Source organism: Filicampus tigris, chromosome 14 (assembly GCF_054856515.1).
Source record: "Filicampus tigris isolate MCC_2025a chromosome 14, RoL_Ftig_1.0, whole genome shotgun sequence".
Classification (NCBI taxonomy): domain Eukaryota; kingdom Metazoa; phylum Chordata; class Actinopteri; order Syngnathiformes; family Syngnathidae; genus Filicampus; species Filicampus tigris.
The window spans coordinates 21,095,543-21,111,350 of record NC_141230.1 but is presented as its reverse complement, the minus strand read 5'-3'; the positions used below and the strand labels follow the sequence as shown (position 1 = coordinate 21,111,350).

Below are 15,808 nucleotides of genomic sequence, written 5' to 3'. Positions count from 1 at the left end.
ATCATTCAAACAGCATATCGTTCCGTTGCCAGATGACATTGGAGCGGCGTTGCGAAATCGCCTTGCTTCCGGCAGTTCGACGGCTTCAAGCAGGAGATTACGATTCTCAGCAACCTGGAGTAGTACGGCTAACGCCAACGTCATATGCTGAGTTCCGGGGCGGCCCTCAGGGTACTTTCCCTAGATTTGCTCTAGAGGATCAATGTAATTCATCAGCAGAAAAACTGGCACTCCAATGCACTCCGGGGCAGAAAAAACGTCTTGCCAGGTAGCAATTTTGCAATGCCGCTCCAATGTCAATTAGCAAAATCTCAAATATGAATCTTCCCTTTTCTGACACTGATTTGTAGTAATTGTGATGTTGCACAAAGTACATAGAAAAAACCTACTGTGCAAATGTTTTTGCGTGGCTATTTCCTTTTCCCGTGTGAGTCTGCGTAGGTTCCTCATTTCGGCACAGCGAAGTTGCCCAGCGGAGTCTTTGGACAGGACCCAGCAAACCTTGTCCTGGCTGTGCTGGAAATCCATCGCCACGCTTCCATTGACGCTGAGAGACCTCAGAGGCAGAACGCCCGTTCCGTTCAGATGGCTGATGACAATACGATCGGCTCCACCCATGAGAAGCACGGCGTGCCTGTTGCCCGCGTCTGGTCCCCATATAGAAAAGAAATATGCTTCAATTGATTTGCTCTTCTGCTGAGACGTCAAGGAGGCGATAACAAAGCCAAACAAAGAGCCGCGTTGCGTGGCGTCGTCAGACTAATAAACGTGGCGGTGTAATTTTGGAGCAATGGTGCTGGCTAATCAAGTGACACCGCTAATCAATCGTGAATTGTCTGTGTTCGTAGACGAGTACAAGACACGCAAAGGCTGTGTGTCTGTCTAAAAGGCTGCTCCGAGAGGAATATTTGTCTTGCTCTAACTATAGAGAGACCATCTTGCGCCTTTTCAATTATTGGCAAAATACAATTTATTAGTCCACAATAATGAGTTGTACACTATAGTGAAGTCATGAGCAAAATATCATAAAAAGCCGATGCATATTATTTAGACCCTCGTGCTGTTTTGCGAGTGGGGAATAAAAAATGTCAATAGATGCATTTGTCAGAAGCATGCAATTGCCCCTCACTTAGGTTTTCATAATTTGGAGCAAGGAGTCGTATATTGCTAAAAGCAGAAATATTAACCATCATGCTGCTTTCAGAGCTGTGTGTTGGAGATGAAATATTTCAATTTGGTCTGAACCCAATGAAAGGAGATTAGATCAAGATTAATTCTAAAATTGCACTCTAGAGTTGTACCTTCCATCTTACATGGAGTTTTTTTTTTTTTTTTTTTTTTTTCCAATACCCTGCTACTTCTCATCGACTGTATCTGAAAATGTATATTCATGAGCTCTCGCAAGTCATGGTTAAAGCCATAGTTATCGCCAAACCACGATCCCTCAATGCGAATATTAATGAATATGAATTTAGTCCAGCATTGGGCTCACTTCAGTTTATGGCTAATCGGATTCAGTTCATTCCTGGCAGGACAGCAGTCAAATTGATTAAAAGCAGCGACAGTGGCGTTGTCCCCTGCTAGGTGCGCTGTGCCTCCAGCTATTTTTGACGCAAACGCCATTGAGACGACAATAAATACAATCAATTAACGTTACCGGGCACAACGGAAGTATGTGCTGCACACGTGTGTTATTTACTCATTGATTATCGACCACCTAAAAATAACGGCTGCGCTCCTTCTAAGTGGGCCTTTTAATTCATTTGGGTATATTAACTACTGCAATCTGGCATTAACATCAATCAGGGTTACGGCGGGCATTGTCTCGGCATTCAGCTCCGTAGACTGCGCCCACTTCTCTCGTGCTCATTAATTTTGTCATTATCCTTGCCTGACCACATCTTGCAATTCCCGCGCGGGTGATAGATGTAGTCGGCGCCAAACCACATTCATCTTGCTCAAACAACCTGAGGAGCGAGCGGGCCTTGTGCGAGAATGGCACCGCGATTGAACACAAGCCCGGTAATTAAAAGTGGCGAAACGTACGTACGTGAGATGACGACGTTGCCGTTTCCGCACGCAAACTCACCTCGCTTGGCTTTGCACGACGTCTTGTCGGGCTGCAGGACGTATCCGTCCACGCAGCTGCAACTGTATGACCCGTAGGTGTTGGTGCAGGTTTGGCTGCATGAGCCATACTGGGCACATTCGTCATGGTCTTAAGGGGAGAAAAAAAAAAAAAAAAAAAAAAGTACAGAGTCAGTGGTAACAAATGAAGTGTGCTCTAAGATGACCCAAATACATAAGGTAGACTTAATCGGGCCGCACTTGAGCACCTTGGGCAAACACTTGAATGACCAAGGAACCTTGTTTGGGACAGCGCGATGATCGAGCGATTACGCAGCGATGCCAGCAGGTTCTGTGACTTTCTCTGTGAGTTCCCCGTCTAAAAAGTGATATGACTTGGAGTCCGAATGTGTGTCAGTCCTTCCGTCCCCAAGCAGGAGTTGCAGCTCATCGCCAGTCCACAAGCATCGCTTTCCCCAACACTGACGGGCGTACGCTTACCTTGAACAGGCTTCTTATTTGGGATGGACCCGATTATCGGCCGGGCCGATTATCGGCACCGATATTCGGTATTGGCATCGGCCTTTTTTAAAAAAAATCTGATGGCTATAATAAGTCCATTTAAAACTGGGTTGAAATTAAAACAAAGACATGTGAAAGTTGAACATTTCTAGCAGTCATCCAGCTCTGGCATTAACGGCGTATAAGGAATTCCTCGGTTTACGGTGGACTTCTGTTCTGGACATAAATCTAAAGCAATCCATTGAAAAACAATCCACGCAACAACATATTTCGTCTTCGTCTTTCTTTCTGTGCAGGCGAGTGAACCGAACGTCGTTTGGCGGCTCCAAAAATGACATTCTGAGGACCAAGAGTCCGGCATAACATAACACACCTTCGGCACTGCTGTCCAGGCGCATTGCATTGTGTTACAATAAAGCATGCCCAGACGAGAAAGAACTCTGGAGGCACCTTTTGGCATTGAAATGCGATCTCCTTTGGCAGAAACCTGCCTTGCGCTGCATTGTGATGAGCAAACAAAGCCAGAGCTAAATAGCGCGCCTTCTGTTGTGCGGCGGGTGCTGCGAACGCTACGCTGTGAACGGAGGCCCCTGCCTATCGCCAGATGGTCTCGCATACCTTCCGCCTCCCGCTATTTCACCTCGGGGAAAGTCTGATGGAGGGCAAAAGGGGAGACAGGCTGTGGGCAAGGCGGAGGAAGAAGAGAGGAAGTGGGCGGCGGCATTTCACAACCGTACCCCGGCAGCTCGTGCCGTCCTCGCCGACCTCAAAGCCGTCGGCGCAGAAACAGAAGGTGCCGTTCCTTGTCATGACGCAGCCGTAGCGACACCGCAGCTCGTGGCAGGCTGACAGAAGCTCTGCAAAGGAGAGAGAAGGAATGGAAATGTGGAAAGTTGACCTTTCCCAATTTTATTTTATTTTTTTTCGACATTTGATGCTCCTATTGTTGCAACTGTTTCGTGAAGATTTTGGACCTGAGCACATTTGTTGTTATGACTCGGCTCCATGATAAGAATAATAATAGGGCAAACAGTAACATTGTCTGCGTTGATTCTCAGTCACCCAGGTCACGGGAATCAGTGAAATTTGAATTGCGGCAACCTCTTGTTTGTTCAATTCGGTGGTGTTCTTTCTTGTTTTTGTGAAAACGTTCAAAACAAACTTTTATGCTATTAGTTCATTATCTTACTATAATAATAGTGGACATACAGGGGGTACTCAGTTCATGCCCCGGGCATGCCATTCCGCAGTCAGGAAACTGTTATGCCATTTAGTCCCCAAAAAAAAAAAAAAAAAAAAAAAAATCGAGTAAACCTCTTTAGATGCTGACTGCATGTTTTTAATCATGAATGTTAATATGGTGTTAGTGTCCTTGCTGGGATCAGCTCAACTATGACCTTATTGTTAAGCCTGCAGATTGCAGATCATCATCAGCATGACAATGAACGGCAATTATTTGCGACGTCGACTTCTGACTCCCTCAGGAAGTGGCAAGATAGTTCTTTTTTTTTTTTTTTTTTTTTTTTTTTTTTTTTTTTTCACGGCGAGATCAGCGGTGTGATGTTTGACTCTTGATATTTGACAGACAGGAAGGAAATAAAGCTAACATTGTCATCGTGAAGAAACGCGACTGATGTCGGCTCAACCCTTAAAACAAAGCTTTGATTGGTCCAAAGACTGATAAGCCATTGCTGAGCATTCATTAATGTCAAGTCACAGACAACATAAAAGCTTACAGTCATTGTCTGATGTTCCCCCCCCCCCCCTCCCCCTTTGTTAAGAATTTAAGACATTTATATGCTGCGTGGAACAAGATGTCTCTTGAAATCTAATTCTTTTCAGTAGAAGAATGGGAAAGAATGACACTGAAAGCATTCCTTTCGCTGTTCTGAATGAACGGTGACATTTTTCATCATCTTAAAGCAACGCTAACTCATCATGACAGATTCAAATGATCTTTATGGTTGTCTGGGAAACCTGAAGTATTTATTTGATATTTCTCGAGTTTCTGACCTCTGCAGATACATTTACAAAATGTTCCAACTGTCCAACAAACACAAAAATGAAAGAGTCACCTCGCTATAAAAGGCTACCATTGATGAACCCCGTGGATCCTGAGAGTGTGTGGGTTTTTTGGGTTTTTTTTTTTTTTTTTATGGTCTTTTTCTTTAATTCCGGTGAAGAGAATGTGACGTTATTGATGAATGGAAATACTTTACAGTGTGCCGCTGTGCAACAAAGGTCGTGCAATGATTTGCTGGCAGCCGACGGTCTACCCGCTGTCCGAACCACCTTAGTCAGCATGTTTTTATTTACTTCAGTGAAGTGCAACACCCCCCCTCCCCAGACAGGTATATAAAATAAAAATCAGGACTGATGCCAGACATGTTCAGTTCACTAATTAAAGGGATTTCATTGTCTATTAAAGTAAAAGTTTACGCTTGGGTTTTTTTTCCCCCCGCAATCACTTTATTGCTTTTCACCAAAAACAAAACGCGATTTTTTTGAAGTTTACTCTTGGATTGTTTGGAATTTCATCAGTGGGAACAAACGTCATCATCAACGATAGCGAATATCATGAACTGTTAACGCACAAGAAGACGGAGATGCTGTGTAGGCACTGTGTAGAAGAAGTACATACGCTGCGAACAGTAGATAACAGACAAAGAAAACATAAGAAATGAACACCATACAGTAGAAGTAGGAAAACGGAATACTACAAAATAAAGTCAATAAAAGGAAATACTTGTTGAGAATAAGACAAGTCAAATCATAAATCAAACCATTTCAGGACAACTGAAGCAATGCTTACTCCTCGTTACCGAAAATGTGGCATTGGTGTCGTTGCGTCCCTAGCGATACGTTTGCTAGTTCGACGCAAAAGTCTGTTTTTCGGAGGCCAAGGGCATTCATATTCATGAGCAATTACAAGATGCAAACGCTTCTGGGTATTTCTCCAAACGAGCCTTACGGTGCACATTTGAAATGAGCGGGCATTTTCTCCAGATTCCTTTGAGATCACAACATGGTGCTCTCCAGCCTGAGCCCGCTTTCGAGAGCCGAATTACATTTGCAGCATTTTCAACTTTTACTGCCGTTTCAGGACAATTAACACAACCCAAACGGTTGGCGACTTGAAATGAAAAGTGAGCAAGGCAGGCTGCCAAATACGTAACAGCAAGCAGGTGGAACTGATGCTGATGCCTTCAAGGTTCAGGAGTTTCCCATTCGGAATAGGACCGCTGCTACCTTTTGCTTTCTCCTCTTCTGCTGATTGATGACCTGACGTGTTTTCTTTTGACTGATTTGCTTTCTATGGAAAAAGACCGCAACGGCACACGGCGGTCTCACTCAGCCGCACCTGACACCCGAGCAATCCTATCGTCGCTGACCTCAAGGATCCAGAGACAGCGCGGTTGGGTTTGCCATGAAACAAAGTTGGCAAATGAAGCCATTCATCCCGCTCAAGGTCACAATGGAAGCTGGAGCCAATCGCAGCTGATGGTGAAAGGCGGAGTACGCGTTGTTTTCACGTTCCACACGGAGAGAGAATAGAAACATTCGTACTCACATCCATACCAATGGCCCACGTACAGCCAGTACGTGGATGTGAGTACGAATGTTTCTTTTGGTCCATAAATATTGGGACAATTGTCCTCTTGTCCTCCCACGTTTAACACACTAAGCCAATTGCAACAGAGCTCAGTGGACGGCGCGTCGCAGTGCAGATGCACAGCGACCCCAAGCAAAAGCAACCAAAGAGTTTTTGAAGGCAAAGAAAACCCACACATTGGCCTGGCTTCTTTTGTCTCTTCTTTTTTTTTGCAATTCAGCTGCAGAGTGGCGCAGAAGTCAGTCAGAAAAAATATGGAATTATAAATTCTAGAAAAAAAAATAAAACAGGAAAATGTATCATTTGCACATGTAACTGAAAAAATCCTTCAGTCTCGGTCTCAAATTTAGGCAATTTAGTGGTACTTATACATATTTCCGTCCAAAAAAAAAGATTTAAAAAAATATCCAAACAAAGGATTGATGGCATATCTGCTTTAAAGTTTGTTGAATGAGCCACAGTGTGCAGTCCACATTTTGCAAGTGTGATACATCAAGTCTCCAAAATAATCCATCCACTTGCTGTGCAGCAATTTGCCTGATGCATTACAGGCTACTCTAATGCACTTTTAACACCTGCTTTTCAGGTACACGGCTGCATTTTCTCTTCCGACACTCGCGTTAGTGGCGCAGCCAGGAAAGCGACGGCAGCTTATCCAGGTAGAAAATTGATGTAATTCCGAGGCTCCTTACTGGATACTTTATCCATTCGACCGCTTTTATGACTTTACATATCTGAAAATGGAGATACTGCTATTGGCTGTTATAGTTTGGCCAGCATATTTTTGTACCTGCAGCAATAATTGTCAAATGATTACTTCCTTAAACTATGCTAATCGCGTTCGCTGCGACCAACCAGGCGGAATAAAGAATGAAAATGGCACATCTATCGCGCAGGCCTTAAGCCGACTCGTCGCATGCGTCCAAACAGATGGCCTCGCGTGAATGCAAAGGGCGCCACTGTTCATGTGCCATCATCAGGAGAAAACACTCAGAAGGGCCCATCTGGCCCAATTATGACTTCCATTCAATTATAGTCATGGAATAAGCACTTTCCCAAAACTCCTTTTCCAGTCACGCTCTCTCCTTGATGAGGGACCTGAGTGGGCGCGAGGGCAACAAATGAGATGCACCCGTGGCCGGCTCAACGACCTTTAATGAGTGGCTTTCCCCGGCTATTAATTCGGCGCATCCCTCATGCTGCTGGTTCTGACGCCGGAGTCGGTGTCCTCCGGAGTGACAAGATTGATTTCAACCAGGATGAAAATTGGGTCAAACATTCCCGGGGGTTACAAAAGTCGCAAATTCCCACAAATGTACGAGTGGGTCATATTTTCGTTTCCGATGTTTTCTGATTGCGGTGACGCTATTTATTATTGATGTTAGGGAGCGTTATCTGGGAAGCTTAAAGTGTGTCGGCTTTGATGTGACATTGTGTCCGGATGCTTTAGAACGTACAACCAGCCAAAATAAAAGTCCTCCTGTAGCTCAAAGTAGGGCTGAAATGTAAACGGTGCTAAACCCCGAAAGAACACTTGGCGAAGAGATTTGAGACTGCGCTGCCAGTTCCTCGTATGGCCTTAAATACTTGGGGTGGGGGGGGGGTGCAGGGGTGTCAAAATCTTCAAGCAAACAATCCATTTTTAATTACAAGCACTCCAGAGGAAGGGAGGACATCTTGTGTAATGGTTTCCGGTGACACCAGACTGTTTCCTCAAATCGGGGCTTGTACTGACACGGATGACGATATCTTGACAGTGCGCGGGAACAAAGCCAGACGCATGAAATATTGATTGCCGGCGCCTTCTCGTGTTTGTAGTGCCAAGCCGAGCTTGGCATGAGACCCGTGCCGCGCTTACCAGGATAACTGTGTGAAAAATCTGATTTGTTAGAGTTTAACAGTGTTTTACCGAAGACGTTCCTTCAAAAGGAGCAATAGTGGAGGCAGATGCGTGGAATGAAATACTCGCAAAGGGCCAGCTGATCTTGTAAAAAAAAAACGACCAGCAGAGAGACTGCTTACTGTAAATATTCCATTAGCGGCGTGGCAATTTTCATATCCGACAGTCTGCTTCAGTCTACAAGGCTGCCTGATACATTAACAAGCTGAGAAACTTTCAAAAATATATCATTGAGCTTTGTGAATAGTAATAGCGGCACGAGCATCCATTATTAAAGGCGTCGTCACGCCAGAGAAAATATGCTGGATTGAACAAAAAGATTTCAAAAAAAAAAACTTCAAGTGGAATTTTACTGCGGTGAATTGTAAAATAGTTTCTTTTCACGATGGCGAATGTTTGACCCAAGGAACAAATGGAGTAGACTTCGACTAGTGAATCGGTCGATAAACAGCCACCTGGAAGGCAATGAATTTGCCGACTTAGGATGCAGTGTGAATGTACACAAGTTACTCGAGATGCCGTATCCGTTCACTTTGTGAGGGGGATTGATTTGCGGGAATACAATCATCCCAAATCGCAAAAGTCCATCTTGCCAAGCGTCAAAGTGATGAACGTGCAGATGAGCACATCAATCAACTTTATCTGAGGAGACAAAGGAGACGTGTCCAAGGGAGGAGTCAAACTGCGAGCTTGCCAAGAGTGGCCAGCATTTGCAACAACATCTGCTCATTAAAAGAAGAACAATAAGCAAGGTACTGTAAGTCTTGCTGACAATTATGTTATTGTTGGGTTTTTTTTTTTGAAGACCCTGTATAGTGAATTGAGACATTTCTTTGTCAACATTATTGTACATGTTTGAAGAAAATTGCTGAAAACGTGCTCAGACTGAGAACTATGTCGTGCTTATGGAGAACTGGCGTGAAACTATTTCAGCTTTTTGATTTTGTTGATGGCGGCACGGTGGTCGACTGGTTAGCACGTCCGCCTCACAGTTCAGAGGTCGTGGGTTCGATCCCGGCTCCGGCCTCCCTGTGTGGAGTTTGCATGTTCTCCCCGTGCCTGCGTGGGTTTTCTCCGGGCACTCCGGTTTCCTCCCACATTCCAAAAACATGCATGGTAAGTTGATTGGATACTCTAAATTGTCCCTAGGTGTGATTGTGAGTGCGGATGTTTGTCTCTGTGTGCCCTGCGATTGGCTGGCAACCAGTTCAGGGTGTCCCCCGCCTACTGCCCAAAGACAGCTGGGATAGGCTCCAGCACGCCCCGCGACCCTTGTGAGGAGAAGCGGTACAGATAATGGATGGATGGATGGATTTTGTTGATTGTTTTGGGGCGTGGCTAAAACACTACCCAGTGATGCCCCACCCCCACCTATGGACAATTAGCCAGCGACAATTGCCTACACCCTGAAAACCCTTTAGAGCGCCACGTGTCTGCCGCGAGTGTGCGCGTGATATGGAGAGAGAAAGCGTAAGACTGAGATTTTTTTTTTTTTTTTCTTCCAATTTAACAGCCAGCATGTGGATTGGGGCTTCGGTCTGGCATGGCTGCTTTAGAGCGCCTCATTGTCAGCCATGAGTGCACGCGAGTCACAGAGAGATAGCAGTAACAGAGAGACGGCGGTAACATTTTGTCCGACAAGACAAGGCATATTTATATAGTATTTACAGGAAGATTTGTGATCATGCATGTTAAACTGGTTTAACATTTATGATTGTCCGGCCTGATTATTTTCAGAGCAGATCAGGAAGACAAACTCACGCTGAACACAGCAAATTCTACAGGATAATCACTCAGGAGATTCTTTCAGAGACATCTAGTAATCGGGCCGCTTAAATTCATCCCAATCGTCAGAATGCGCATACCCCGCTTTCCAAATGAGCCGTATTCCTACTGAATATTCGTCATTGAGGTCACAGTGGGCGGTGAGGAGTTCATTTGTACTGGCACGTTTCACACAGCGGGCGTGGGTAGCTTTTAATCCTGTGGGGGTGGAATGCCCAAAAACATCAGTGATTGTCGACTTGTTGCCAAAAGGAAGGACGCATTGAAACCAATTTGCATGAAACAGTCAGCAATAATAATCCAGCTTCAGTCACTATGCTAATATTCCAACCGCTGCATATTAATTCATTGATTTCATTTGCTAACATATTGAAGCTGCGTTTGTGTGATGCTATTGCACACTTGTGACACAAGTCTGCTCCCGCGCAGTTTGACAATCTCATTTCCATGCATCATTAAGTGTCGGTCATGACACGCCGAGGCTGTTGCCACTTACGCTGCGGCCACCACAACTCGCCTTTTCCTGACGCTTGGTAAATATTCCTGAGGAGTATTTTCCCCACAAAGTTCACCGGCAGGGATTAGTAGACAAGCGATCGGACTGCGCTAAGGAGGGAATGATAAGTCATGTTAAGAAGTTAAGATTCTTGCAGCATTGTATCTTATTGCAGATGTTCAGACTCGGATGCAATAATGACGCAACAAGTGGATTGGATGCGCTAAAATGCCACACGACTGAGCTCAATATGTTACTAATGACGAGATAAGTCTTTTGGTTCTAAATTAGTTGAGGGTTAAAATACCAAGGTATCAATTAGCGCATTCTTGTAAATGTCACCGGAGAATAAAGGCATGACAAAGTGAAAGCATTACAAAATGTCTTTGGCTTTATCATGCCTCCGTTCATGTTGTTTCAATTAAACTTTCACGCAAAACCAATTTACACAGAACGGGAGGGTTCAATGAATGCATTTATTTAAAATGGTGTAACGTATCACCCACATTAAGGATTATTTTAATTCCTTTCCCAGCTTTTATAAGCCGTTATTGCTGAAGTTGAATGAGTGCACATACAACAGCTCACACGGTCCACCTACCAACTCTTCCCTATTATTATCATTATCTTATCAAACTAGAAGACAGCAAATGACAGAAACTAATAAAGGACCAGAAGGTTTAATAAAGCTCGGATTCATGTTTCCAACAGCAGCAAAAAAATAAAAAGTGAAACGGCATTTAATCAAAGGCTTTTGATTTGTGTTATTTGAAAAGCAATATTTAACAACATAACTTATAGCAATGTGCCCCAAATGAAGTTAGAAGCCAAAATATCACCGTATTTATAGCCCAGCGGTGTCATTTCCTGCGCCGTTCACCAGCCTGCAATATTAATGTCGCAAAGCGGTGACTTACGTTGAGCGTAATTGAGACTCGTAGTTACAGTAGATGCTAAAATGTCTTTCACATTTTTTAATCGGAAACACCCTTCAGAAATATTGCTTTGAATGAGACATGGTACATATTCAAAATGTTCATTTATGATACATTTGTTTCATTTAAATGAGTACCGGAAATAAAGGATTTATAATCCTAACTCAATCCTTATTCAAATGATGTTGGCATACAGAAAAACCAAATGTGTAAAACACTATTAAAGGAACACTATAATTATTAAGGGGTAAAAGATTGTCATTGAAGGAATATTTATAATCCATCATCACAACCCATCTGTAAAACAATGCAAACCATTGGCCGGGAGACAAGTCGGCTTTGTGCACACCCACAACGGCGGAAACACCCATTTCTAACTGTGCGTGTTAGAAGAGAAAACACAACGCAAGAAAGAAAACTCTCACCAATGTTCGTTACTTTGCGCTATACTTGCGCTGGGCGCAGAAGAGGAACTAAAATGTTATATCCATTCATTAATCGCACACCAATCATTTTGATTGTTTCTCATGTAATACTCAAATTTCTTGGGATGGGGAAATTTTAACCTTTAAATAGCCGCAAGCTATTGTCGTCAAAATGAAGGAAAAAATGAAATTATAAAATACTTGTGCGGTGTGGTGAATCTTTATAATACAGACGCCGAGTGTGTCGCTGGGGCCTCGTTTTAGCCACGCCCCCAAAAAATGTTCTCAGTCTTCGCACGCTTTCAGCACTTATCGTCAAACCGATTTAATGAATTTAGAAACAAATCATGCAAATGACTTCACGGGGCTCTTTAACATTCACTTTTAGTGCAAAGCCAAATTGTGCCCATTTAAGTCCAAATGTGTGCGATATGCCCTCGCGTAGTCATCGTGGACATGTGACTGGCATCAGCACCTTTCTTGAAGGTGAATTAAAAAGAGTTTGGTGGTTTTCCATCTGGGCACCTTCACTGAAGTCCCCTCGGGGCGTGCGCATGTTTATTCATAAGCGGTGGGCAGGGGAGGAAGGGGGAGGCCAGGTGGGTACGAGACCCAGCTGGTTGTCGAAAACTTCTCCTTAGTGACCTCGATTCCACAATTGTGTCGGCCCCTGTCCGTGGCGCTGTTCGTGTGCGGCGTTCCCGTGTGAACCAAAACAGATGGCTGGCACCACGCAGTCCCAGGTGGCCCTAATCTCAAATTATTTCAAGATGAAAACGTATTTGCACTGGGTGAAATGCACCTTTGTGATCGTTGCAATAAATACAGCAGTAAATATTGTTGCCTTTGGAAGTGATGCTGGGGAATATTCTCGTTCATCCAGGTCGTTGTTGCGTGTTTTTGATGGGTTGTTGCCGAGTGTTGTCTGACTTTTTTTTTTCCATATGGTGAGCCAATCTAAGGTCTTGGTGAATTTCACTGTGCTATGGAAATGCTCTCGCCCCGGATGACTGAGATGGATGGACAGGGATTGATCCGGCTACCGATGGCCAAGAAAATGCAGGTTCGCCATTTCAAACTCAATGGCTAACACACGATTGGATGAAAAAAAAGAGTACCATAATGCGCATAGATATGCACATTGCAGGAACTTCCAATAACAACCCAGGCTAAACTTCATGTCAGCCATGACATACAAAGCGTGCAACTTGCAGTACTTCCTTGACACCAATTCCTATTTCGGCAAATAATGTGAATCAATGAATTTGTGAATAATGAATACTGTAATTTGACAAATATCGGTCACTCTCTCAGGGAAACATTATTTACACAAATGGCTGGTCATATGCTCAAGAGAAGTTGTTTGTGGAATACTTTGTAAAATGCTCCTGAAAAGTGGCAATCGACAGTATGCAAGTGCTCATATGCTTTTGTCTTTGAGAAGATATCATTTTCTACATTGTGGACAGAAAAAGAGGCTGAATGTTTAACGTAGTATGCCAAAAAAAAAACAAAAAAAAAAACGTGACGGTCATTGTTCAGGGCCTGATCCCACACTGGCTGCACTCATGTCAGCCGAGTGAACCACTATGACACAAGGTCCTTTCGGTTTTGGAAACAGACTAGTAAATGAAGCGCGACAGGGAGCAGTGAAAGGCAGTCAATGCTGTCATTGCAACTGACACCGCCAAAGGAAAGTCCGACATGACTTTAGCCATCTAGCGAAGGTCACAGCAAGTGGCAGAGAGGAGATGCCGTAGACGTTCCACCAACCACCGGGAAGCTCTTTGGCAAAATACAAACTTGTACCTGATTTTTTTGTTTTGTTCCGTTTTGTTTGCCGGTTCTGACAGGCTGAAAGGCCAGCTTTGCAAAATTCACCAAACTCCAGCAAACCTCCCGAAGCCACTGTGGCATAAACCCGCAGTACGTAGCGTGACATTGTAACAACTTGTAATGACATGTTTAAATATATCCCATTCATATGATTATTAATTATGTATAGACAAGCAATTAATTTTACACAAGGACAGATCAGTGTTGCAGCTGCCCTCAATGATCCAAATAAACCTTTGCTCACTTTGTTTTGTTTTTTAATTGGAAAAAAAAAATAAAAGAACTGGCCTTGAAAGCAGAAGATATTCAAGTATGGAAGGCAAATGTAATTTGTTCAACAGCATAATGGCAACATTCATCACGCACTGTTTTAATGACTTTTAGCTGTTAGCTGTCACAGTTTGGAGTGGGTAAACATATTTTTGGGAAGAAAAAAAAAAAAAACATTGTGCAGGCCACTACATTAAAACTGCCGGCCATTAGCTTGACGTATGTCTTGAAGACCTACATCAACTAATGGAGCGATTTTAATGGCTCATAATCTAAAACGCAATACAGCTCACTTGCATTTTGTGTTTCCACAAGCCGACTGGCAGCATTTACACTATTTCCGAACGTGTTATTTGGGAATGACAAAAAGCTAATACTTAATTGCATGAATTTGATTTTTCATGAGTGATTCCCCCCCCGTTTTAGAGATTACAGTCCTTTCATACTTGACCTTTTATTGTCAATGCTTTATTTTGTGTGTGTGAAGCTCTCAAGTGTGCTACCTTTCATTGTAATTATTGGACATCCAATTTAAGATCAGACTGAATGCATCAATTACCCAAGTGGGTAAGACAGATCTCAGTGGTATGTTTAATGAATCCTATATACAGATTTTTTGTTTTTTATTGCCTTGTGCAATAAAATATATTAGGAAAGTAAAAAAAAAAAAAAAAAAAAAAAAACCTCATGCACCAGGGACATAAAGCTCTTGCACATCAACTGGGGAAAAAACGCACGCCCACTAAAAGCAATTTACAGAGTATTCTTGTCAATACTGCTATCATTGCTAAATAAATACTTCCCAATCTTCCAAATGCCGATCTGTTGACATCTAACTATTTCTTTGCTCATGTAAAGGTGCGACGAAGAAGAAGCAATTATCAGTTCGTACCTCGACAGTGGACTCCTTCGTCGTAGCCGTCCTCGCAGTCTCGTGCCCCGTTGCAGAGTTTGTTGAAATGGATACATTTTTTCGTGCCGATACACTGTACGTGATTGAGCGGACATCTGATCACAACCTCTCGTGCACCTGGGAAAGAAAAACACCAACTGTTGTTATACTTGCGCTTACTGCAAAGTGGAAAAATCCACCCATTATCTCCAACGCTACTTGCTTTGATTGACTAGTCATTCATTGACTAGTCGGCAGTCAATCACAGGCACATAAACTGTTTGCAAAAAAGTTTGGTCCACGCAAAATTTCAAGGCAACAAACGGATACAGTTGTAGGTTCTGTTGTCGTGAAAATTGGCTTTCCCGCATTTTGCAACAAAAAAACAAATAAGAGCTGACAGAACTATATCGACTCAACTCAACTTTATTGAAATAGCACTTTCATAACAGCTGCAGCTATACCGAAGCACTTTACAGAACACACGACATAAAACATGAACAATAATAATACATGAACAGAACAACCAAAGAAAATCTTTTCCTTCAATCCTAAGTAAAACCAACTCAGCAAATTGTTTTAGAGCAAACAGCTTGCTTGCTTTGTTGTGCTAACTAACCCTCATGCCATAAATGATAATTGTTTATATTTAAAAGCTGTCCCAACTTAAATGACAGTTTCCGCCCCCACAAAATACAAGATGTGTTTTTTTTACAGTGTAGAGACAAACACTGATATTCACACTAGGTTTTACAATCATATTTAACTATATTTATTATTTCATCTGTACGTTGGGATAAAAAAAGCAAAGCGTGGAGAGTCTCTGTCTCTGAAACGTAAATGTGCCATCAATGAGTCATATGTAGCATGTTGTTTGTGGTGCAATTAAAAATAATACAGCAGACAGCATGCGGTGCCTCAAACGTTTCGCAATTAGTTTACCAAGGGGTCGCACTTTTTCCGTTGCAGCGACTTGGTATGAGTGCAAGGGACGTCGGCAACTGTAATTTGTTTGCGGTTGTGCGGGGATAGGCTAGCAGGCTAGTGAGGAAAAGCGCGATAGGATT

At 43.1% G+C, this 15,808-nt stretch overlaps 1 protein-coding gene across 1 annotated transcript in view; it reads right to left on the bottom strand.

Moving 5' to 3' along the window:
- lrp1bb (low density lipoprotein receptor-related protein 1Bb) overlaps positions 1 to 15,808 on the bottom strand; it is a 213,756-nt gene that overhangs the window by 125,169 nt on the left and 72,779 nt on the right. The window contains exons 3-6 of the mRNA XM_086052142.1: positions 14,742 to 14,879; positions 3,327 to 3,446; positions 2,090 to 2,218; positions 390 to 647 (exon numbers count right to left, since the gene is read on the bottom strand). Of these exons, the coding sequence (XP_085908268.1) occupies positions 390 to 647; positions 2,090 to 2,218; positions 3,327 to 3,446; positions 14,742 to 14,879 (645 nt within the window). The remainder of the gene's footprint in view (positions 1 to 389; positions 648 to 2,089; positions 2,219 to 3,326; positions 3,447 to 14,741; positions 14,880 to 15,808) is intronic.